We start from the raw sequence: 24,922 nt of genomic DNA, 5'->3' as shown, positions 1-24,922 counted from the left end.
AATAAGCATCTCCACTCCAGGGGGAATATAAGGATAGGACCAACATGGGAGAAAGAAAGGGTAATATAGGGGAGGAAATATTTATGTCTTTTGGGTATAGGCAGCGAAAGTTGCCACTTGTTTTCACTTCCTTTCATGGTTGATGTCATGGCAGCCGGTAGGTGTTTCTTAAGGATGCCGGGAGACACTATGGAAGTCTAGGTTAACATTGTATTATGGTTTTGGACAGAACTTTTTTTCAAGTGATCAACATGTCTACATGCATAAGTGTGTAGAACTGGGGCTGGGGATGTGGATCAAGCGGTAACACGCTCTTCTGGCATGGTTGCGGCCCGGGTTCGCTCCTCAGCACCACATACAAAGATGTTGTGTCTGCCAAAAACTAAAATATAAATATTTTTAAAAAATAAAAATACAACCCACAGTATTAAAAAAAAAAAGTGTGTAGAATCTGACTCAAAGGTTAAGGCTACAATGCAGACAGACACAATATGAAGACAGAAATGCTAAGAATTTTCATTCCTTTCCTGTCACCCAAAACCAGATTATCTGCAAGCCCAAGTACTTTCAGCAAGAGACCCTGAAAAATACCCCAAACAACCATTATCACATCAAAGGTAATACCTACAGCAAAGCTAGTGAAAGAATAATAATGTATTACACAGCTTGCATGACCTCCAATTACGAGCAACTGAAACTTGAGAGTTTATTTAGGCATTTCCTTGATAATAAAAACAATAAAAGATGGGTTACATTTGCATAAAAATATAAAATTCCATGTCAAAACACTTCAGTTGAAATACAAAGAATTTGGAAAATGTTACATGCTAATAACTAATGAAGAACTCTTATCAACAAGACAGCTCCCAATTTAAAAACTGACAAATGTATAATGAATAAAAATAACATAAATAGCCATTATGAGATGTTATTCCTCAATTAAAAAATGCAAATAAAAACAATGAAATTTTACTTGGTGCCTAGCAAACTGAAAAAGATAAAATCTAATTGTGCAGTGGTGCAGGGAAACAGGTTCTCAGAGACATTGATTGAAATGTAAATTGGTACTAATTTGGAGAGCAGTTTACACCCAAAACTCAAGTACATTCACTTTCATTCTGCAATTCTTTTAGAAAACATATCCTAAAATAACAGATAAATATACAGATATAAAGTAGGATATAACTGTAGAGTTGCCTAAGATAGTGAAAAATGAGGAAATACCGATGTGGTTAGCCAGTCTGAGTTAAATGTATAGTGGCTTATCTATTTGAGAAAACACGGTATCAAAAATATCACTGGTGGGCTGGAGATGTGGCTCAGCGGTGGCGCGCTCGCCTGGCATGCGTGCGGCCCGGGTTCGATCCTCAGCGCCACATACCAACAAAGATGTTGTGTCTGCCGAGAACTAAAAAATAAATATTAAAAAAAAATTAAAAAAAAAAAATCACTGGAGTGGGGAATGGTGGCTCCCGCCTATAATCCCTGCTACTTGAGAGACAAAGGTAGGAGGAACCCAAGTTTGAGGACAGCCTCAGCAATTCAGTGAGACCATCTCAAATCTTAAAAAAAAAAAAAAAAAAAAAGGGCAGGGAACTTGGGGGAATAGCTAAGTGGTAAAGTACTGAAGTTCAATCCTCTGTGCCAAAACACTAAGAAAAGTCATTGTAGATCTGTGTTTACAGAAAGGTGTGCACAGAACATTGGGGGAGCAGGGAAATAATTCCAGATGAGTCACAAAACTGGATGACTGCTCACCAAAATATCAGACATGGTGTGACTCTTGACTGTGTTTTATTCGTAGGTTTTTATGGTCAACTTTTATTGTTTTTATAATATGATTTTGGGCTACTTTCATTTTAGAAAACAAAAAGCCACCAAAACCATAAAGTACTAATATCTTTTTTTATTATGGCATAAAGTAACATGTTATATTAACTCATTTACAGTAAAAACATTTTATGTACAACTGCAGAGGAAGCACTGCACAGAGCTCCAACACAAAAATGGGTTGTAATTTTTAAGTCGCTGAATTATTTGACACATAACTCTGAAAATATTTTCTCTGTAGAAAATAGTAAAAATGGTAACATTTCCCAGGCTATCCCAAAAAGTCCATTTAAATCAAATAACAGCTCAATTATACACTTATAATATGGTGTGAATTCTGGAATCTGGAATCCAAAAGAAATGTTAGCTTCGTTTATTGAAAGAGCCATGTTTTTCTTAAAATTAAGTTGTATAAAGTGAAATTCCTATTACTCTTCCTTTTCACTCTTCACTATGCCTGATCATTTTTCTAATTTAGGCTAATCCATAATCCACATAAAAAAGGTTTAGCTATCCTTCCTAAAGGATAGCTACCAAATCTTTTTAGTACTTGGGATCAAACCCAAGGTCTCACACATGCTAAGCAAGTGTTCTACCACATCCAGCCCCTTTCAAAATTTCATTGAGACAAAATATCATCATTTGTCCAGGCTGGTCTCAAACTTGTGATCCTCCTGACTTAGCCTCCAGAACAGCTGGGATTACAGGTGTGTACCCCCATCATGCACAGTTACTATATTCTTCAAAACTGCCTGAGGAGGTACCCATTCCTATCCAAATTGTTAGATGTTTTAGTTTTTACTAAAGCATGTCCAAGTATCTAGACAAAACCAGAATCTGATAAATTATAACCCAAAGGCACATGTGGACTGTCATAAAATACCTTCTCCTAATTCCCTGTGGCTTGATGGGAATCCATGAGGAACAAAAACAAAGTGATAAAATTGACAAATGGATCAAAGAATAAAAGGCCAAGAGAATTCTCAAACAGCAAGAAATACCTGGTCCCAGACTTAAGGATAAAACTGAAGCTCAAACAGAAAAAGGATGTTTTCAATGATCAGGAGCTAAATTGGCTACCAGAGCCCCTTTTTGCTAGTTGATCAAGTGAGAGGCAATTAGAGGAAAAAAACAGATCAAAGACAATTTCTAGAAATTAAGGCAAGAGGACAATGCCACTCTGGAGCGCCTATGCTGTGTAGAATGTTTCCAACAAACACTGAAGTCCTCAGGTGTAGTTATCTGACAGGAGCTACAGTAAGTATTCAGTTCCCACAGAGAAACAACTTAAATAACCATTCAGTTTGTCTTAAAGGAAGTCTCTAATCAATGAAAGCATTTCAAGAGAGAATCGGTTTTACAGAAACAGGTCCTACTCTGTGGCTTTAAAATCTAGGCTATTGAGAAACTACAGCAGACCATTCTCCCCCAAAACCCCAGCTTGCCCAATAGAAGTAAACCTCTTGAAATACACATCAATCATTAAAATAATGTTTTATCATGCATCTTCACTTGTACTCTTTGCTTTTCACTTATTGTTTCCTTCTTACATGTAAAGAATATTTTCAGTGAGTTTTTTTGCACATACTCTACACAAACCTATGTCCCCTATTCCCTTAATTCCTTCTTAATAATGTTGATCTTCCAATAGGAAGAAGTGGAGTACAATCATTCAAACACTATTTATCTAGCCTCCTTATTTACAAAGAAAGCTACATAGCCATCTTATACACGTGGAATTCCTTAAAGACACAGGCTTTCTATCAAAATGTATTTCTCTCTCTATATATTATCTGTGAAGAACTTACTGAAGCATGACTCACCTTACAGTGAGAAGCTAAAAGCATTTAAAAAATGCACATGACCATGGGTAATCTATATTGAATGTTATTTCATCCTTCAAATCTAGACCATATACACAGGCATAAACTATCACAACCTAGCTAAGTTTGAAACTCATTTCAAAACATTGCTCAGTATAAATTCTCAGAAGGCAAATTATAGGACCACACAAGTAAGTACCTGGCAGGAGGCTGAAGATACCAATTACAAAACAAAGCTTTTGACTTTTAAAGGCTAATGTGGTCCTTCACAGATTGTTGTATTCCCGTAAATATTTACTTTAGGGAAGCATACTATTAAGAGCATACTATTAAGAGGACACTATTAAGCTACTATTAAGTAGCTTAGTGACAGGGCACATGCTTAGCATGTGGGAGGCCCTGGGTTCAATCCCCAGCACACAAACACAAGAAGATCAACTTACAAGTATAGACATTCATGCTTGATTCTATCTTATATCTACAGAGAATATATCAGAATAACAATGTAATCAATTCATTACTTTTCAAAAGGAAACCCGATAAAAGCAATAAAGTTAGAAATGATAATGATCAGATGAAATAATTTAGATTAAGCCTGTCTTTCTTCTGGGGATATGGACTGGCCAAGTGGTCAAAAAGGAAACAACCTGCCTTTAACTCTGTGTGAAAAATATCACTCAGTTCCATGGTGCCATAGTCCTGATTCTGCCACACAAATCCTCTACTTCTAATCACTGACCAAATGCTTTACTAAAACTCCGCTTCTGGCCTTTGTTTTGGGATCTGTTGCTTTTGTTTCCACCTCCTGATCCTCCTCTGAAGTTTCTACTTCCTCCCCGCTGTCCCCTGAAGCCTCTTTTTCCATCCCGCTGTCCTCTGAAACCACGGCTGCCTTCTCGCTGACCCCTGAAGCTTCGATATCCTTCCCGTGGTCCTTCCAGCTCAGGTTGCTCTGTGGCCACAGTGAGCTGCCAGCGTCGTGAATCATGCCATTTCTCCTGTTGAGAGAAAGTTCTGTTTTCACCTTTGATTTTTATTCAAATGGTTTAAAAGGCATGAAAAAAACCACATTGTTGTCATTTCTCCAACAAACAACTAGGTTGATAACATAAGTGTTAAAAGGCCATTGTTCCAAATACTGACTCTCAGCCCAGATGCCACTAGAAAATAATTTTCACGTGGAACCTCCTCACTGCATCATTTTTCCATTTCACCTCTACTTGGTCTCTAGCTGTCAGGGGTAATAAAACAAATGCACATTTACAAATCCATCTCTCAAGTTAAAATGTGTATGAAAACATGTATAACGTGGGTGGGGAGGGCCTGGACATCACTCACAACTCTAGAAAGGAAAAAAGGCAGGCTCAACAACAAATGTGAGAATTAAAAGGACAGGAGAAAAAAGTACCAAATGTAATTCTCAACTGTCCGCCACCCTATCATTCTGTATTTTCACAATGAACACTTCCCAGCTTATGTATATTAACTTTAAAATGTCCAGGAGAAAGGGGGGAAGGTATAGTTCAGTGTTGGAGCACTTGCCGAGCATGTGTAAAGCCCTGGGTTCAACCTCCAGTACTGCAAAAACAAAAAGTCCAAGAGAAAATACCTGTATTTCTGTGACTGCTGCAGTAGGAACATCAAAACAAACACCCTAGAAATCAAAGAAAATATAAGTTAATATAATCAATAAACACTAAGTGATACCATAAATACAAGGTATTGCAAAGAAAATAATAAAACTCACCCAGTTTTATGTATGTATTTAGAAAAAGGGTGAGGCTGACCTTGAACTCATGATTCTCCTGCCTCAGCCTCCCAGGCATATACCAGCTTTCAGATATTAATTTTAAATGAACTTTAGTCTAAAGCCAATACACTACAGCTACCCAAAACACAAAAGCAGGAAGCCAAGGAACAGTTAAGAAGGACTCAAAACAATTTGGAACTTCTTGACTGTAGATATATTCCTGGCTAGTACCTCTCAGCTACTTTAGAATTAAGTTGGACCTTGTGGGATGGTACAGAAAGGCTACTAGCTATATTTTATAGCTGAAGAAACAAAATTGGAGAGTCTGATTGACTCGTGTAAAGCCCCACAACAATTTAAGTGGGGCAGGTATTTAAAATACAGTGTGTAGGGCTTAAAAACCATTACACTTTACTGCCTTCCATTAGAAAAGCACTGAGAGCTATTTAGAATGACCAAACTAAGAGCAAGAAACAAAACAAAACAAATAAACAACGACAACAAAAACTTCTGTTAATTTTCTAGTTTTTCATAATTTTTCATAATTCAGCCACCTGTGAAAGAGGATGAAAAAGTTAATGCTGTAGGATAAGATCTTTGATGCTAAGTGCCCTCCTCTCCAAGGGAAGTTACCTACAAGCCTGTCAAACTACCGCGTAACAGACAGTCACTCCTCTCCCTATTGTCTTTTAACTACAGGATTTTATCAGAAGCACCCCTTTTGCCCAGCAGTTCGCCCAATGCTAACACGAGTATCATTAGGTACTGATGGATTCTGTCAATCATGGGACTCTCCATTCACATACTTACTTAGTGTTTATTTTTACCACTGTGTAGATCACAGTGCTCTTGAGGATTTCAGTCAGAAAGCAAATGACAGCAAGACAAAAATTAACTAAATAAATAATATGTCCTAAGAACTCTGAAGTACGGATAATGATGCCCCTAACTCTGCCTGGTAAGGACAGCAAAGCTTTACAGGGAAATTTAAGGGACACTGTGGAGAGTAAAATACTGGAAAAGTAGGGGCTCAGTCTTCAGTCATGAATGAAGACAGCATGGTGTACTTGGCACAGCCAGAGTAAAGGGTGTTGGGGATGATGCGATGGAGCTGAAACTGGTAACCAGGGCTTACCTTAACCTGAAGACAGCTCACTGCCTGTTTGATCACACTGTTTACCTCAAGCAACTCCACATACCTTTGGGGTAAATATGATTTCTTTTACCAGCAGTGCACCTTTGGAAACCTGAGGCTCTTTAGGATTCCAGTTAAAACTATCTTCATAATAAATCTGTGCCTTTCACTCATTTTCCCACAAAGGAAAAAATGAAGTTTTCTAGGTTTGGCAGGCAAGAACTATCTATCTATCATCTATCTATCTATCTATTGCACCAGGGATTGGCTAAGGGGCACTTAACCACTGAGCCACATCCCTATCCCTTATTATTTTTTATTTTGAGACAGAATTTCACTAGGTTGGTAAGGGCCTCACGAAGTTGCTGAGGCTATAGGTGTGCACCACTATACCCAGCAAAAATTCAAATTTTGAACCTGAATTCAAGAATATGAACTAAAGCTAGGCATGTTGGTGCATGCCTGTAATCCCAGCTTCTCAGGAGATTGAGATAGGAGGATTGCAAATTAGAAGCCAGCCTCAGTAATTTAGTGAGACATTGTCTCAAAAAAAAGATATAAAAAAAAGGGGGAGTGGGGGAGGATAGGCTGGCTTAGCTCAGTGCTTAAATAGCATCTAAATTGAATCCCATTCCCACTACCACCAAAAAAGGAAATATGCTGAATTAGTTAATTATGCCATGTGAAGTTATCAGTGCAGTAATTTGATCTTTTTGGCTGGCATGGTGTACAGAATGGTTTGGGCTGGAAACATAGACATGGGTAGTTAGTTGCAGTAACTAAGAGCCTCCCAATTGTAGGGGTCAGTGCAGATACAGAGTGAAAAAATAAAGGCAGCCTCCCCACAGAACACCAAGAAGACATCATTCTGTTTTACTGCCCACATTCAGCTACTGAACCAAAGTTAAGTCTGAGAAAGGGCCCAGCCTTACCAGCTTTCCTTTCAGAAAGACCATTCCCTTCACTTTGGAATCAATATCCTCGCCCAGTTGCTCTTTTAGTTCTTTCCAAGCATAACTAATATTCGGCATTTCAATTGAGCACCTCAAGATCATGGTCACAAAACCCTTATGGAAGAAAGGGGAACAAAATTAAGTCTCAAAAAACAAATCTACATCACAAACACTTACCCTTATATTCTAAAGTATTTCTGAAAGTTCCCTCTAAAAAAAGCATACACTGCCCCCTAGAGAGACCAGAATCAGTCTCATTTAATAAGATTGATTCATTAAATCATGTCAACATCTTTATTATGGTAACAGTTTTCTAAAATATAACCACTAGGGGAAACTGGGCAGTGTATAGGTGACCACATATTATTTCTCGCAACTACACGTGAATCTATATTTAATAAAAATTTTAAAACTTCAACTTATAAAAGGAAAATAAAAGCATAAAAACTTTCTAAAAAGTTTCTAGATATCCTGGCTAAATTATATTGTATTTATGTGTATATGTTTGGGCTCATAAGGAATTAAAAGAATTAAGATACTATTCATATACCACAAAATTCACATTTTAAGTATAAAATGCAGTGGGTTGTTTAGTAAATTCAAAGTTTGCAACTATCATCACTATTTACAATTCTAGAACATTTCATCACCCCAAAAAGAAACTCATGCCCATTAGCAGTCTTTGCCATTTCTCCCTCCACCCAACCACTGACAAACAACATTAATTTATTTTGTCTCTATGGACCTGAATGTACATTTTCAATTAGAAAAAGGTAAAATGCAGTTAATAGTTTCCTACTTTTACAAGACAGCAAAAACTGGCAAGTTTAAATGAACCCTTTCAAATCCTACTAAAACCCCAAATACAAGGTATCAGAAATACCGCTTCTGAATTGATCAAGGAGCGTTGATCTACTGATGTGGCACCTGAAATATGTGCCAGAGCTGCTGCTAAAGCCTCCACGGCTCCCTTCTCTTCTATCAGCTTCTGGGCTGACTCCTTGAAGTGGTTAATGGCAGTAGGAGGGACAGAGTCTAAAAGCCTGTGATTTGATTGAGAGTACATTTGTTAGGAGAAAAGTTACAAGTAACAGCATAGTGTGATTGACAATATGCTGAAAGTATAAAGAATTTGAAAATGTGCATCAATATGGTCTACTCATATATACAGATAAGAAAAATGTTTATGCAATAAAATGCCATATTGCCATTAAAAACGATGATAAATAATGTGATACCTTTATCCCCAATAAACATTATTCATTTCTTTCTTCTTTTTTTTTTTTTTGGAACTGAGGACTGAACCAAGGGGCATGTTACCACTGAGCTACATCCCCAGCTCTTTTTTATAAATTTTGAGATTTATAAAAATTTATAAATTTTCAGTTTCTGAGGCTTGCCTCAAAACTTTAATTCCTTCTGCCCCAACTTTCTGAGGTGCTGAGATTGTAGGTGTGTAGTGTAGCACCTGCCTGTACCCAAATCAGGTTTAAATTGATGAAGCTAAAAATAATTTTGAAAAATATTGAGTTAAAATCTTTTCATTTGCTGAACTTTCCCAGGCTATCATTAATAAGCTGATCTTTAGGGCTTTTTTTTTTTTTTTTTTTTGGTACTGGGGATTGAACCCAGGGGTGCTTAATCACATCCTTTTTTAATAGTTTATTAGGGTACCTCACTAAGGTTGCTGAGACTGGCTTTGAACTCATTATCCTCTGCCTCAGCCCCCTGAGTTGCTGGGATCACAGGCATGCACCACTGCACCTGGCAAGCATGTCTTTTAGTCATGGATGGTTTCTATTTTTAAAATTACAATGGATAAATAATTCTTAAATTGTATATTTCAGGTCTAATCAAATTCACAAATACTTTGAAGACAACTGCATATATAGATTTCAATTATACAATCATTTCTCTGCCCATTCTTTCCTCCCCTCACCTCTGCCCCAAATAATCTCTTTTGGGTATGGTTCAGGTAGAATCTATCCTCTCTTATCAACTGTTCTTTAAAGCAAAATATGATGGTCAGTTCCACTACTCTCTTAATGTGAAATATCCTGTCACCATTAAGGTCTGCAGGAAATCATTTTATACATTCATCCTCATTTATTTATCTAAATTAACTTCAGTTTATTGAATCCTGAAGCACTATTATACCATATTTGAATACCACCCAGCCACCAGTCTGATGCTGCAATAGTATAGCTACTCATCATTTTGTTGTGGGCTCTTCCTTTTCATGATGCTACAGATTTGAACCCAGGGCCTCTTGCATGCTAGGCAAGAGACACACCACTGAGTACTCTGTGCCCAGGAAATGGAAAATGGTTTTCATAATGCCAGCCCTACTTACCCCATGCATATGATGCACAGGAGAAACAGTCAGGAATTCTAAACAGTTAAATATCCTTCAGTTTGTAGAACAATCTCATATAAATACACTCTTTGTTTTCAATGCCAGTAACATCTCCACTGACAAACACTGTTAGTTTACCCAATCCTTACTATCTAGATATCTACTAGAACCTAAAGAAATAATCAGTTTTCAGGGCTGATGATTTAGCTCAGCAGTACAGCACTTGCCTAGCAAGTGTGAGGTCCTAGGTTCAATTCCTACCACCTCCACCAAAAAAAAGTTTTTATTCTACCAAATGGGATAATAATTAATGAAGATCTAAAATATAACCTGTGATCAAATCTAATCAGTAACTGGACATGAAGCACCTACACCACATCTCAGTTTTCATTCCTTAAATAAGGTTATGAAATTTGTTAAAATAATGGATAAAAGCTGGGCATGATGACACATGCCTACAATCACAGTGATGTGGGAGGCTGACCCAAGAGTACTGCAAGTTCAAGGCCAGCCTGGGAAACTTGGTGAGACCCTGTCTTAAAAATAAGAGTTGGGGAATGTATGTCAGTGGGTACCCCTGGGTTTAGTGCCCAGTACTCTGTGTGTGTGTGTGTGTTAATATTCAGAACTACAGAAAATAAAAACAAATTTTAAAAGGCCAAATCCCAGAGGTACTACACAAAGGCATTCATATTCAATACACACAACAAACACTACACAGTCCACAGTGAGGGTAGGGAACATACCTGATGGCATCTTTGCTGGAAGCTTTTATTATTTCTGTTGCAGAAGGAACACCTATTCGTTTAAATTTAATTCCCTGTAAGAAAACAATCCATAGTTTAACATACCATGATCATCACTTGTTTCCATTATTAAGTAGCTCCATAATTTTTTATACCTACCAAATCAAAGTATTAAACAGAAAACAAAAAAAAGTTACAAAGGGTGACTGGGGTTGTGGCTCAGTGGTAGAGAGCTTGCCTAGCATGTGTGAGGCACCAGGTTCAATTCTCAGCACCAAATATAAATAAAATAAAATAAAGGTCTATTAACAACTGATATTAAAAAAAAAGTTACAAAGGCAGTACAAAGTTCTTGTATACCACCCACCAAATTCCTACCATTGCTAACATTTCATGTTACTATGGCACATTTTTAAGAACTAAGAAACCAACATTGATAAAATTACTATTAACTGAATCCTAGACTTTATTCCATGCCTATCTTTCCTGGTTTTCCATGACCTTAACAGCTTTAAAGAATTCTTTCATAGAATAGCCCTCAACTTGAGATTCCCTGGCTTAGGAAATGTTTGCTAGATTCTCCATTGTAAAACTCCAACTCCTAAAGTTGGACATGGAGGTGGCATGCCTATAATCTCAACTACTATGAGGCGGAAGTAAGAGAAATGCCAAATTTGAGGCCAGCTTTACTAACTTAGTAAGACCCTGTCTCAAAATTTAAAAAGGCTGAGGATGTAGCTCAGTGATAAGAGCACTTCCATGTTCAATTCCAAGTACACAGACAAAAAGTCTTCAACTTCCTCCATTATGGAACCCAGGGACACTTTACCACTGAGCTACATTCTAGTCCGTCACAAGGTCTCACTACACTGTAGAGGTTGACCTCCAAACTGTGACCCTCCTGCTCCAGCCTACCAAGTCACTGGGATTACAGAAGAGTGCATTGGTGCCTGACACATACTCTATTCTTTGTAAGTCATTTACTACTCAGTCATGAAGTGTAGTCCACTCAAGGAGAAAAGAGGTTAAGCTTCATCTCCTGGAGGAGAAAGTTCTATATACATTATTAAAATTCTACCTTCAATTAGAGTGAAGGGAAACGTTGCGTTAGGCTCAAGATATAAGCAGGTGGACTGTCCACCCAGATGACCTTGCTAGCCAGGTTCCATAGCATGCCCTTCTGCCAGCTGTAAGGGTTTGCGTTGCCCACCCTCAAACATATAAATAAAATAAAATTCTATAAGGAAATTAGCCTCTCCTCTCCCTTTATCCTTTTGACAACAGCCACGTCAATTCTTTTGTTTTCAAGCAATTCCTATACCTGATCAAATATTTCTAATGTTCATAATCCAAAAAATGCTTTTCAAACATGAAAAAGAAACTCCTGCTTTTTTTTTAAGAGAGAGAGAGAGAGAGGAGAGAGAGAAAGAATTTTTTAATATTTATTTTTTCAGTTTTTGGTGGACACGCGTCACGTCTTTATTTTATATGGTGCTGAGGATTGAACCCAGCGCCCCGCGCATGCTAGACGAGCACAGTTACCGCTTGAGCCACATCCCCAGCCAGAAACTCCTGCTTTCAAATACAAAATTATTTCAAAATGGGCTTTGTAGGACAACGTAAAACAACATATACTTAACAAGCTTTCAGTCAGGGTCATATGCTAGAAGAAAAATAATAATTTGAAATTAAAATTGAAGTCAAAAGATTAATAATGTTATCCACTAGATGAAAGCTAGGAAAATAGCTTTACCGCTTTTTGCTCCACTTGTGCTAATTGATATTCTTCCTTGTGTTGATAGAAGCAGATGCAAACTCCTGTCCTTCCAGCTCTACCCGTCCGCCCAGAACGGTGAATGTAGGACTCTACATCCTATTGAAGTAAAACACACAAGTAACACAACAACAACAAAAAAACCAAACACCTGAGAATACTATCTCTCTACAACAAGGGCTAGCAAGTAAGGTGTGCCTGGGACATAAGGGAGGAGGTCCCTTAGCACTTCAAACCAAACACCTGAGACAATTAAAAACCCTGTGTAAAACAGTGCTTTTTCTAAGAGGCATATGTGTATTTCCAGTTTTTAAGTACCACAACTAAAGTAAAATAGAATATTTAACTTAAAATATTTAATTTAATATATCCAAGTCTTATTTCAATATTTTATCTATGTACAAATTAACAAGATATTTTATATCCTTTTTCATAAGCCTTCAAAATTTTAATAAAGTTTTTGAAAGTCCAGTGTGTATTTTACACTTACAACATATACAAATCCATACTAGTTGCATTTCAAATGTTTAACAGATGCATAACTAGTGGCTACCATACTGCACAGCACAAGTCTACAGGTTCATGAAACAAGATTTATGTCACACTTAAGGGATTTCCTTTTTTAAGAAGTAGTGAATTCATAGTAATTGGGGTTTTGTTTTTCCATCAGTTTAAACAACCTTTAATTAAAAGACATTTGACAATTTGAGGGAAAGTAATGGAGGCAAGTGGAACAGATTTTAGACTTTTATTTACATAAGCACTATCCACAACACATAAACAAAAGGTTCTATAACTCACAAACCTCAGTAGTTCTAACACAGAGGTTGGTGTCTCCCTCCAGGCCTTTTCTCTTTAGTCCTCTTCAAGCTCATGCATTTATGTATTCCACAACTACCCCATCTAAATCTTCTACCAATTTCAAGATCCTGTTCAAAACTGTACTACCTCCATGAAGTCTCTCAGAATTTCCCTGTCTAACCAGAAATTATCATTCCAACCTCTGCCCACTGACTGTTCTTCCACTCAGAAGTCAATTGTACAGAAAAGAGTTTCAAATAACAGGCTTTATTTTTTAACTCACCATACCATCCTGGCACTGAAAAGATTAATTATTATAAGCACATGCATGTAACAAAACCTATGTATAAAATACATACCTTTGGTGGAGAGCTTTGTACAACCAAATCAACCTCAGGGATATCTAACCCACGTGCAGCAACATTGGTGGCTACCAAAACTCCAAAATCACCATTTCTAAAACCCTTCAAGGTGATTTCCCTTTGCTTCTGTGGAATGTCTCCATGCAATGACTGGGCATCCTGCAGAAGAAAAAACTGGCTTAAGAAAACTAGCTCCACTAATACATCCTCAACTAGGTTTGTAAAAGCTAATATTTTAATAATACTCCTGCTGAAAATATAATAAAGGGGAAAACATATATCTTCTTACATGGAGGAACCTCCAAATTATTTTCAAATCCTCTCTCATTAAATTGACTATATTTAAATATACACATCAGGGTTAGGAACACCAAACCAGAGATCACACCTATTTTTGTCAGAGTAGTTTTAGGTTTGAGTCATCCTATCCTCTCTGTTTGATGAGACTGATAACATTAGATAAGCTCTAACATGGATGGATAGATAACCTGACCATTCTTGAGAAAAGTACCCTCTTACTTCTGACCTAAAATAAACTTGGAAGTCATTAGATAAATGAACAGACTAAGAGCAGATATGCCCAAAGTGAAGACTTGTTGATGACTCTAGCTTTGCAGGCATGAGAGGGACTAACCTGCTTTATAGATGCATTCTGTGACAGCTCTTGGGCTTCTTTCTTGGTTTCACAGAAGATGATAGTACGCCCTTGGTGACCACTATATACTCGGATCACATCTCCAATAACTGCTGCCCTCTGTGTCCAGTGGCACTTGATAGCTAGATGCTATTTAAGAGAGGAAGAAAAAAAAATCTATTTAGTAGGACTTGCTGGAACCTCAAATGTCATGCTCAATACCAAGGTCTAATGTCTTGGTATTGGAACAAGGGCTTAAGCCTAACCAGGCAGATTACTGCCACCACTGCTAAGGAAAAAAAAAAGTAACTAAACCATTAAAATTAAGAGCAACATGGTCTGTTCCCCTCTGCCTCTCCATTCTCTCCAGAGAGCACCTGGCTTCTGTTTTCTTACTTAAGTGAAAATAAAGGGGGAAAAAAGCAATTACACAGATTCCTACAGAAAGCCATATAATTGAGAATTTTTTAAAGTTTCTGTATGTTTTGTTTTTTCATCTGTTTTAAAATACAATCTGTAGTCAGTTACTGCACTACTATGTTCCTTGGGTGAAATGAATTCATCTAGGTACCGGACCCTAAGATGAAAATAGCTTTAGAATAAAACATCCGTATTCTCTGTTGCCCTCTAGTATTTAAATTCTAAGTGTAATTTCTTTGTTTACATAATTCAAACAATTTAGGGTCCAAATGATTCTGAAATTAGTCTACAAGATGATGAAATTTAGAGAATACAGAAAACCATATGCAACTCAAGTAGAAATATATCTTTACTTGACTTTTCACATAGATTTGACATTTACCTGGAAAGAAACTATATTTGGCAGTCCTAATATTATCAGAAAAGAAACAAATTACAGACAATTTTATACCAATTCCGGCAACTAAATGAATCATTTACCTCCACAGTTATTGCTGTTTTCTGAGTCTTTTTACCAATCAGGTCCACCTGTTCATATGTAGATTTCATGTATTTCTTAGCAACATTAAATACCCAATGAGGGCATGTTGCAGAAAAAAGCAATGTTTGGGGATTGTCTTCAGAATCTTTGGGGGGGGAAAAAAAAAGTCATTATGAAAGATCCAAACAAGCCTACACAGTATCTTATCTCACCTAATACTTCCATGCTGTATCAACATTCATCAGAAATTATTTGAGTCTAGCCATGCAGTAAAAACACAATATAAAAAAAGATTTCCAACACACAAAGAAATGCTACTGGAATAATTTATGTAAAGGCTCTTTGAAACAATTAAAGCACTTTAAACGTATTCTGTTTTTCTGATCATTGGCCTTTAAGAATCATGAAACAAATTTTTCCAATATAGTGAAATTTACCAACTAAAAAAGAGTAGTAACCAACAGAATAATTATCTAAATAAGCTGTTCAAAAACTGCAAGAGATTCTATACACATTTATATACTCCTTGATATTTGCTTAATATTTTATCAATTTTGAATTCACATTTATTCGTTTCTTGAGATCACCTATTAATTTTTGTTTCCCTTAAGAGTATCACTGCATTCACAGACATTTCGAATAGTGGTATAAAGCTGACAGAATCTTCTTGAAGAGCAATTCGGCAATGTATATTGAAAAGCATGAACTATTTATAACTTTTAAGGCAATAATTCTACTTTTGGAAATCTATCCTAAAGAACTAATTCCAGATATTGAAGTCCGAGAAAATCTGTAGAAGTGATTTAAGAAGAATTTTTTTTCTTTTCCTTTTCCAGTAGAGGGAATGGAACACACTCTATACCACTGAGCTATATCCCCAGCCTTTTTATATTTTGACACAGGGTCTCACTAAATTGCTTAGGGGCTTGCTAAGTTGCTAAACCTGGCTTTGAACTTGCAATCTTCCTGCCTCAGGTTCCTGAGTAGCAGGAATTACAGGCATGTGTTTCCATGCAGGTGGCTATTATGCTGAGTTTTAATACATAAGGTTAAGGTTACAATTGGCACTTGCACACATACACACAATAACATACAGAATACCTGGAATACACCAAAAGCAAAGTACACAGAATTGATAGAATATATAATTTTTCTTTTAACTTTCTCTCATTGCAATTATGTGATAAATCATGATTATTTATAAACTGCTCATTTTCCCGAATAAAATAAATCCCCTTGAAACTCCCTAAAATTTCATTTATCTCTTAGAAGATTACATCATCACCACCCTTCCTCAGGTCCTTTTTATCAGTTCTTCAACTCTGGGGTTTACCTTTCTTGTATGCCACACATAAAATCTCTTCTACTTGATCAGCAAAACCCATATCCAACATCTGGTCAACTTCATCCAGGACAACATGTTTAAGTTTGGAGAGATCTAGCTTGCCATTCTGTAGGTGGTCTTTGATACGACCTGGCGTCCCAACCAGGATATCAATCCCATTCCGCATTTTTTCGACTATAAAGAACACCAAAGAAAAGATTGGCTGTATTTTTAAAGAAAATCCTTTTATCATTCTGGGGTACCATTTAAATGCATTTCCATTCAAAAATACTGATTAGATAGTACAAAGTAATATGCTACAAATACTGATTAGGCAGCTACAGAGACACTCAAGGTGCTTCTGATATAGCAGGGAAAAGCATGTAAGAAGTGACAGTCCGTTATATTAAGTTATACAATTGGAAAGTGCACCACTGGGGGATGGTAGCACCAGGAAAGAATGACTTGCTCGGCTAGCAGAAAGTGTCAAGGTTACATAGAGTGGAGATAAGAATCTTAACTAAGAACTTTCTACAAGGTAAACAGGTACAGGGAGGACAAACAGTAGAATTTCAAACATTCTTATAGTGTACAGAAACATCTGGGGAAATTGAAGCATTTCTTATAACTGGGATGAGGTCCTCCCACCATAAGGGCAAAGAACTAGGCAAGCACTCTGCCCCAGATCCCACTCTCCTTCTCAAGTTTCCAGTATAGTTTAGGGATCATACTAGGCACTTTACACATTTTATACAACTTAATTCTCATAATATCCCTGAAAGGTAGGTTTATTAACCTATTCTATAGATAAGGAAAGTAAAGCATTAAAAAATTAAGCAACTTGAGCATAAAGTCACAAAACTACTCACTGAGCAGAGTCTAGATTCAAATGACTTTCTGATGCCAATGTTTACATTCATTCTACCAAAGTTGGAAAGAAATAATCAGAAGCTTTGTGTGCCAATACTGAGATTTTTTAAATGCCTTAAATCCCCTCATATATACTCTACATATTCAAGCTGTAAGGTCTTAACTGGGAAGTGATGAACTGCTAAAGCAGGGGCTATTAGGTCCTGGGGTCCCTAGAAAGTCAGTCCCCCTACAGGAAAGAAAACAAACAAGAAGGATGCAGAGACTGATAGAAAACAGAATGACCTCAAATTTTGACTTTCTAATTCCTAGGACCCTACTGATTCTGTCCTCTTGATTTCAACAAGTTACTTTTGGTTTTTATTTATTTATTTATTTATTTATTGTGGTGCTGGGGATCAAACCCAGGGCCTTGGGCATGCAAGGCAAGCACACTACCAACTGAGCTATATCCCCAGCCCTCAATATTTTACCTTTGTAATCCTTATGTAAAAATTGGTAGGTAATGCAAAAGTCCTAAGAACCATATATAGAATTTACCCATCATTACTCAGAAACATGTTTTTGACCATCTTTAAACAAAAATGGCAAAAGACAAACACCATAAATGACTAGACCAGGGAGAGAAGACAGATATGAATCCCATCATGGCATCAAAAATAATGGATGACATATTCCTTCTCCTGCTTTTGAATTTACTTACTTTGACCTCCATAGGGAGTCCCACCATAAAAACAGGCCACTGAAAGCTTTTTTGTGATGTTACTGAAGTCTCTGCTTACTTGACTTGCCAACTCCCTTGTAGGTGCAAGAACCAGAACCTGAAAGAAAAAGACCTCATTGATTTCAAAGCAATGTGTATTATTTGTTTATCACTTGGGAATCCAACTGAAAGGTCAACTTACTATTGAATTTTTGATATATTTTAAAAACATCTATTATGTGCTTTCCAATATATTATAAAAATTCTAACTATGGAGCTGGGTGTGGTGGCACACGCCTATAATCCCAACAGCTTGGGAGGGAAAGACAGGAGGATCAGGGCTGGGGCTATAGCTCAGTGGTAAAGTGCTTATCTAGCATGTGGAGGCACTAGGTTCGATCCTCAGCACCACATAAAAATAAATAAAGATACTGTGTGTTCATCTACAAATAAATATTAATAATAATAATTAAAAAAAAAAGACAGGAGGACCATGAGTTCAATGCCAGCCTCAGCAATTTAGTGAGGCCTTAAGCAACTCGTGAGACCCTGTCTCTAAGATACAAAAAAGGGTTGGATGTGGTTTAGTGGTTAAATGCCCCTGGTACCAAAAAAAAAAAAAAAAAAAAAAAAAAATTTATAACTATGGTTCCAGACAAATATACTTCGAAGTTTGTGATCACCAGTCAGAAGAGAAATAGAAGCTGGGTGTGGTGGCGCACACCTGTAATCCCAGCAACTCAGGATGCTGAAGCAGGAGAATCTCAAGTTTCAGAGCCAGCCTCAGAAACTTAGCAAAGCCCTAAGCAACTTTGTGATACTCTGTCTCAAAATAAAAAATAATAAGGGCTAGGGATATGACTCAGTGATTAAGTGCCCCTGGGTCAATCTCTTGTACCAAAAATAAATTAAAAAAGAAGTGGATATCTTGTACCAAAAATAAATAAAAAAAATAAGTGGATACAGGAAGGAACTATAGGAAGTTTCATAAAACAGCAATCCAGGAAAATAATGATATGAAGAAGAAGCTATACTGAGGATGATGATGACGATACCATTAGCTGATACTCTTGCTTTTCCTATGACTTATGCTCTACCAAGTACTTTACATTATTCTGATCTCATTCTCATAATAGCCTTTTGAGATAGACACTAGAGTATAAATTACTTAACTGAAACCAAAAGTGTAGTTAGAGACAGAATCTAGATTATTTAAACTCAAGCAGTCTGGCACAGAAGAACCTGTAGTGAAGTTCTTCTACTAAAAATACTTTATCCATCTAATGTCAAAGACACTTAACCAAATGTGTGAACTCCAGGCACAATCTATAGTTTAAAAGGAGTATGATGATGGGCTGGGGTTGTGGCTCAATGACAGAGCGCTTGCCTCGCATATGTGAGGCACTGGGTTCGATCCTCAGCACCACATTAAAATAAAAAACAAAATAAAGATACTGTGCCATGTATAACTAAAAATAAATAAATAAATAAGTAAAAGGAGTATAATGAACATTAATGTTACTGGTGATCACAATCATGGGACAGAGTATAAATCTTAAATATAAAGGGTTTATGGATAGTAGTCTTAAAAAGAATCAGCCTGATTTACATTCAGATAAAGATTAATAGTAAACACAATGGTTGGCTTTAAGGTGAATCCAATAAAAATAGTTGGATATGTAAACCATGCCCAGAGAGATTTGTCCTACGCTGTCTTGGAGCCTGAGGTCCACTTAAGAGTTACCTGAGGGGGACGGCCTCTTTTCCTATCTTGCAGCTCACTCTGAAGTTTCTCAATCAGAGGGATGGCAAAGGAGAATGTCTTCCCAGTTCCTGTCCGCGCCTGTGCAATTAAGTCCTTCCCACTATAGACATGGTGAAACGTCTTTGCTTGTATAGGAAACAGGAAGGTCACTCCACGGGCTATGAACAAACAAATCACATTAGCCAACAGGGTGGGGTTTTGGCAGGGTGGGGTTTAAACCCAGGGCCTTTTGCCCTCTAAATATGCAATCTGCTACTGAGCTATACTTCTAATGCTGACACTATAATTCTTAAAATACCAGAATAACCAAAGACTGAAACATAATCAATATTTCTAGTCCTACAGAATTAATGAATTTTACCTTTTGGTCAACAACTACAAAGTCAGGCTCAAATATATTCTGATAATGAAGAATCTGGAAAATATTTGCAAATTTTTAACGCATCAAATTATAATAAACTTGTAATATATTAAGAGAGCAAGTCACTTGTCAGACAATCTTGTGAGCCTGAAAAAAATCGAACACTTTGCAATCCAGACTGTGCTGCAACTGATTCAGAAAACACTTTGTGGAGCATCCACGACTACCCAGCAATTCATAGGCAGAATGTTAAGATAAATTCTGAATCAATCTGGTATTAACCTAGAAATACTTCAAGCAGAAGATGAAAAGGAAAACTGAACATGGCATTAATCAGCAGTATCAGCCATTATACTTCTGAGTAAAGGGTAAATTTTAACCACTTATTAGAGGCAGCCAAGACTATCACTACCATAGTCCTACTATGAATATACTGGTCTACTTCATTATCTGATTGCCTATAGTGTCCAAAAATAAGATCACATCCTGGTTCATCCAACAAGAATGTAGTGCTTCTGAATAATATGTTCTGACATTATGTAATATTTCCGAGAATATTACCTTTGAGAAGCTTAATAGTCTCTTCAGATATGGGAAAATTAGAAAAAGCACCTTCTTTTTGTTCCACAGGTATTTCCTGTCAAGGACCACAGAAAGAAATCTTAACTCACATAAAAGTTAATACAGAAGTCTTCTGAGAAAGAAACAAAAGAATCTCTTCAAAAACAACTTTTTAAGGGGATTGGGGTTGTGGCTCAGCGGTAGAGTGTTTACCTAGCGTGTTCGAGGCCTTGGGTTCAATCCTCAGCACCACAAATAAATAGATATTAAAAATAAATTTATAAACATTTGCAAGAGGTTATGTAGCCATTAAACATTAAATATTTAAAAATAATGAAAAATTCTTATATAAAGTAGAAAGAGCAAGATACAAGACTGCATAAGGTACAATCCTAAATACATTGTACCATAAGGAAACATCAAAATTTAACAACAGGTTGCCTCTGTATCTGAAAAGTATTCAGTGTTAACTGAATGAATGAATGCTAAAATTCTAGGAAGCTCCCCTCCTCAGATAAATTTCTCCATTTCCTAAAATTTTTCACCTTACAATTAGGGGAAAAACTGTCAATTGTGATCATAACCTATGGCAAACAGAAAACATGTTAGGATTTTTCTGTGATGCTGGGGATTAAATCCAGGGCCTTGAGCATGTTAGACAAACACTCTACTACTGAGCCACATGACCAGCCCACAATTTTTCTTTCACGACTAAGTTTCTGAAGGGTGAAAGAACTGAGTTCCAAAAGGACATTTAATCCTATTCAACTCAAAATTACTTAATGGCCTAAACAAAAAGATTTATTTAAGACTTTTTTTGTGTGTGTGGTGCTGGGATTAAACCCATGGCCTTTTGCATGTGAGGCAAGCCCTCTACCAACTGAGCTATATCCCAAAGGCAAGCACTCTACTAACTGAGCTATATCCCGGATCCTCAACACTGTAATTTTTAAGATGAAGTCTCACCCTGCAACTCAAGATACCTCCAACGATTGCTGAGATAAAAAATTTCCTTTTACTGTCAAAACAGCATGTGTACGGCTGTGGTTGTAGCTCAATGGTAGAGTGCTTGCCTAGCATGTGTGAGGCACTGGGTTCAATCCCCAGCACCCCCATAAAAATAAATAAATAAATATATGAAAAATATAATAACATTAAAAAATAGGAGATGTATGTGTAGCATTATCTATTTCCGAAACATTGAAAGATACGTTCTACCTATGCAACTTTACCTGCTCTATTTCACTGTTACTTTCTTCACTGGCAGCTTCATTGGAGTCAGGTTCAGAATGAGAGAATCCATTCTTTAGTTTGGGACTTTTCTCTCCAATGTCTCCATTTACTTCCTTCTCTTTCTTCATTTTCTTGGGTTTAGGAGCATCCACATCTTCTTCAGAAGGTTCATCATTTTTTATTACTTTTTTGGTTTTAGGAGAGACAACTTCCTTTTCAAGAGGCTCCTTTTCCTTTTTCTTTTTTGCACTTTTGGTTTTAGGAGAAATAATGTCATCTTGAGTAGGATCCTCTTGCTTTTTTGCCTTTTTGGATTTAGGAGAATTTGTATCAGCTTCAGAAGGCCCTGATTTGTTTTTAACTTTTTTGGTTTTGGGGGTAAGAGTTTCTTCTTTTCCTTCTGCACATTCTTCAGTCTTATTAGACTTTGGCTGCTCTTTTCTATCTTTCTAAAAAATTAATAAAGAAAACACAAATACAAAACAAAACATCATTTATGACATCAATTCTGGATCACTTTAAGATCACAATTATGAAGAACATAATTTTGGGGCATTTCATCATTTGTTATTCCTATTGTCCTAAGGTAGAAATCAGTATGCTTTTTTAAAAAATATTTTTCTAGGGCTGGGGATGTGGCTCAAGCGGTAGCGCACTCGCCTGGCATGCGTGCGGCCTGGGTTCGATTCTCAGCACCACATACAAAGATGTTGTGTCCACCGAGAACTAAAAAATAAATATTAAAATTCTCTCTCTCTTAAAAAAAATAAATAAAAATATTTTTTAGTTACAGGTGAACACAATATCTTTATTTATTTTTTATACCTTTATTTTATTCATTTTATTTTTATGTGATGCTGAGGATCGAACCCAGTGCAGGGTAGGCTAGCGCTCTACCTCTGGGCCACAACCCCAGCCCTAGTATGCTTCTTAATACCACTTCTTACCTATATGAAGATAAATATATAAAAACAGTTTTATTAGCTTGAAAAGTCAAGAGTATCTCCTAGTAACTATGCAATTCCTACTTGGCCAAATCATAAATCAGAATTTTCCTAAGTGATCTGAAGTAGATCTTGGTACTGGAGATGGAACCCTGGGTTACTTTACCATTGAGCCACATGCCCAGCCCTGCTTATGTCTCTCTTGATAAGGGAGCAACCACTCCAAAGTTGAACACATTTACTGATGCAGAATGAGTAAATGAAAGCCACTACCTCCTCACAGTGCACCACAAATTTGCTGTTTTAAGAGCCACCTATCAGACCCAGAAACCGCAAAGAAAGTAAATTCCAAGGCGTGTACAACACAAATTCAGGAACAATCTTGTTTCCACTGATTTTCAGAACAGACTTGGTCACAAGTTAAATCACAACCTTCAGTCTTACTCTTCAGTCTTATTAAGCAACAGGCAAGAATCAGAAGACTACCAGGGCTATTTTAACTACAGCCACTGCCGGCCTATGGAAGAAATAGGGTGGTCAGTTCGCACACTCTCTCTACATTTCCACAGACGATCTTGTCAATAAATACGAAGAGTTGGATTACCTCATCTTCTGAGCTGCTTACCGAGGAGCAAACTGTACCTCCCTTATTGTAGTAAAACAAGTAAGGAAAATGTCACTGCTTATGCCGTCCACGTGTGCTGCGCGGACGGATTTAAGATCTCCTTCGTCTAAAGCTTCAGTCTCCAGACTTATTTATAATTCCCTTCGCGCACGCTCACACCTGGAGTTAAGTCTGAGCCCACAACGTGGGGCCTAAAGTGGACCTTCAACTTCGTGCATGGGGTGCGGAACTCCCAATTCCCCAGGACCCTGAGGGACAGTGATCCTCTCTCCAGCTCAATCCGGCCTCTCTGCCAAAGCTCCCTGGGCTTGCCGCCGTGTAAAAGGTGAGAGAAGAGGTCGGAGCTACAGAGCAGACTCCGTCCGGAGGACAATGCGTCCACTGGTCAGAGAAAGGGCCACTGTTGGACTCCCGCCTGCCCAGCCCCAGGCCCGGCACCTGGACATGCCGGTCCTCGCCGCGTGCAACACGCTCTCAGCCCGGCATGTCTCCCGTACTGCCGGGCCCCGCTGCTCTCGTTGCCCGGCCCCTGGTCCTGCCTTGCCCCAGGCCCCTCGGTATCACCTTCACGTTTTGCTTTCGCCGGGTCTCCAGCTTTTCCATGGCCATGTCTGATTCCAAACTGGCGTCACTACGGAGTTTTCCCGGCATCATTCAGCACAAGTCGTCCAGGCCTACCGGTCTCTTCAACCGCGTGCAAAGGAAGGGAAAGTACAACCCCCTTGGGCCGGCCAGCTTCCGTCACTTCCTGTAGCAAAGCGTTTCCGGCGGAAGCGCAGAGCATAAGGAAGTCTGGGGTCCACGTGGTGGATTCAAGTACCGGCTTCCTGGGACCTAGTGAGTTGATTGTTTGTGATGCATGGACTAATTAGAAAGACCTCGCAGAGGAATAGAACTGGAGGGAACCACAAAGGTTAGCTTTGTAGTCTCATTCAAACACTGGCCCGATTCTCGCCAGCCCCACCTGGTAAATGCCCACTGCTAATTCCTTTGAGTGGCGCCTCTCGAGTGCTGTTAGATAGCTAATGTCTGCAAGGATCTTCACTTGTGTATTCGGGGGAATCCGCTATTCATCTTGTGACGTCATTTTTGTCGCCTTTTAGGGATGACGCCAAATTCGCTGAATAAGAACCATAATTAAGAAAGGCCTGAGCGAGGTTGCTCACGCCCGTAATCCCTGCAGCTCGAAAGGCTAAGGGAGAAGGACCGAGAGTTCAAAGCCACCCTCAGCAATTTAGCGAGGCCTTAATCAACTCAGCGAGACCCGTCACTAAATATTAAAAAGGGCTGGGGGTGTGGCTCAGTGGTTAAGCCCCCAATCCTTGGTACCAAAACAAACAAAAAAATAGGTCTGCTCATCCATACCCAACATCCCCTTTGGGATTCATGGTATCAGGTGCTAGCATTCACCAGCAGACAACACCCAGGCCTGGTCCTCTAGAGACAAGTGTCAGTTGTTTGAAAGAAACAC

At 37.9% G+C, this 24,922-nt stretch overlaps 1 protein-coding gene across 1 annotated transcript; it reads right to left on the bottom strand.

Annotated features, from left to right (window-relative positions):
* Nucleotides 1-1,749: 1,749 nt before the first annotated feature.
* On the bottom strand, nucleotides 1,750-24,161 carry Ddx21 (DExD-box helicase 21). The gene is made up of 15 exons (XM_026394631.2): nucleotides 24,016-24,161; nucleotides 21,882-22,331; nucleotides 20,650-20,725; nucleotides 19,707-19,885; nucleotides 17,963-18,080; nucleotides 16,399-16,584; nucleotides 15,065-15,210; nucleotides 14,165-14,314; nucleotides 13,528-13,689; nucleotides 12,347-12,466; nucleotides 10,594-10,667; nucleotides 8,375-8,534; nucleotides 7,471-7,605; nucleotides 5,263-5,307; nucleotides 1,750-4,651 (listed from the first exon to the last, which is right to left on the bottom strand). The coding sequence occupies exons 1-15, from the start codon at nucleotides 24,103-24,105 to the stop codon at nucleotides 4,385-4,387; spliced, it is 2,358 nt and encodes a 785-aa protein (XP_026250416.2). The 5' UTR covers nucleotides 24,106-24,161; the 3' UTR covers nucleotides 1,750-4,384.
* Nucleotides 24,162-24,922: the final 761 nt, after the last annotated feature.

Source organism: Urocitellus parryii, chromosome 5, assembly GCF_045843805.1.
Source record: "Urocitellus parryii isolate mUroPar1 chromosome 5, mUroPar1.hap1, whole genome shotgun sequence".
NCBI classification, from domain to species: Eukaryota; Metazoa; Chordata; class Mammalia; order Rodentia; family Sciuridae; genus Urocitellus; species Urocitellus parryii.
The sequence above is the reverse complement of the archived record's forward strand: the minus strand, read 5'-3'. Positions and strand labels throughout refer to the sequence as shown.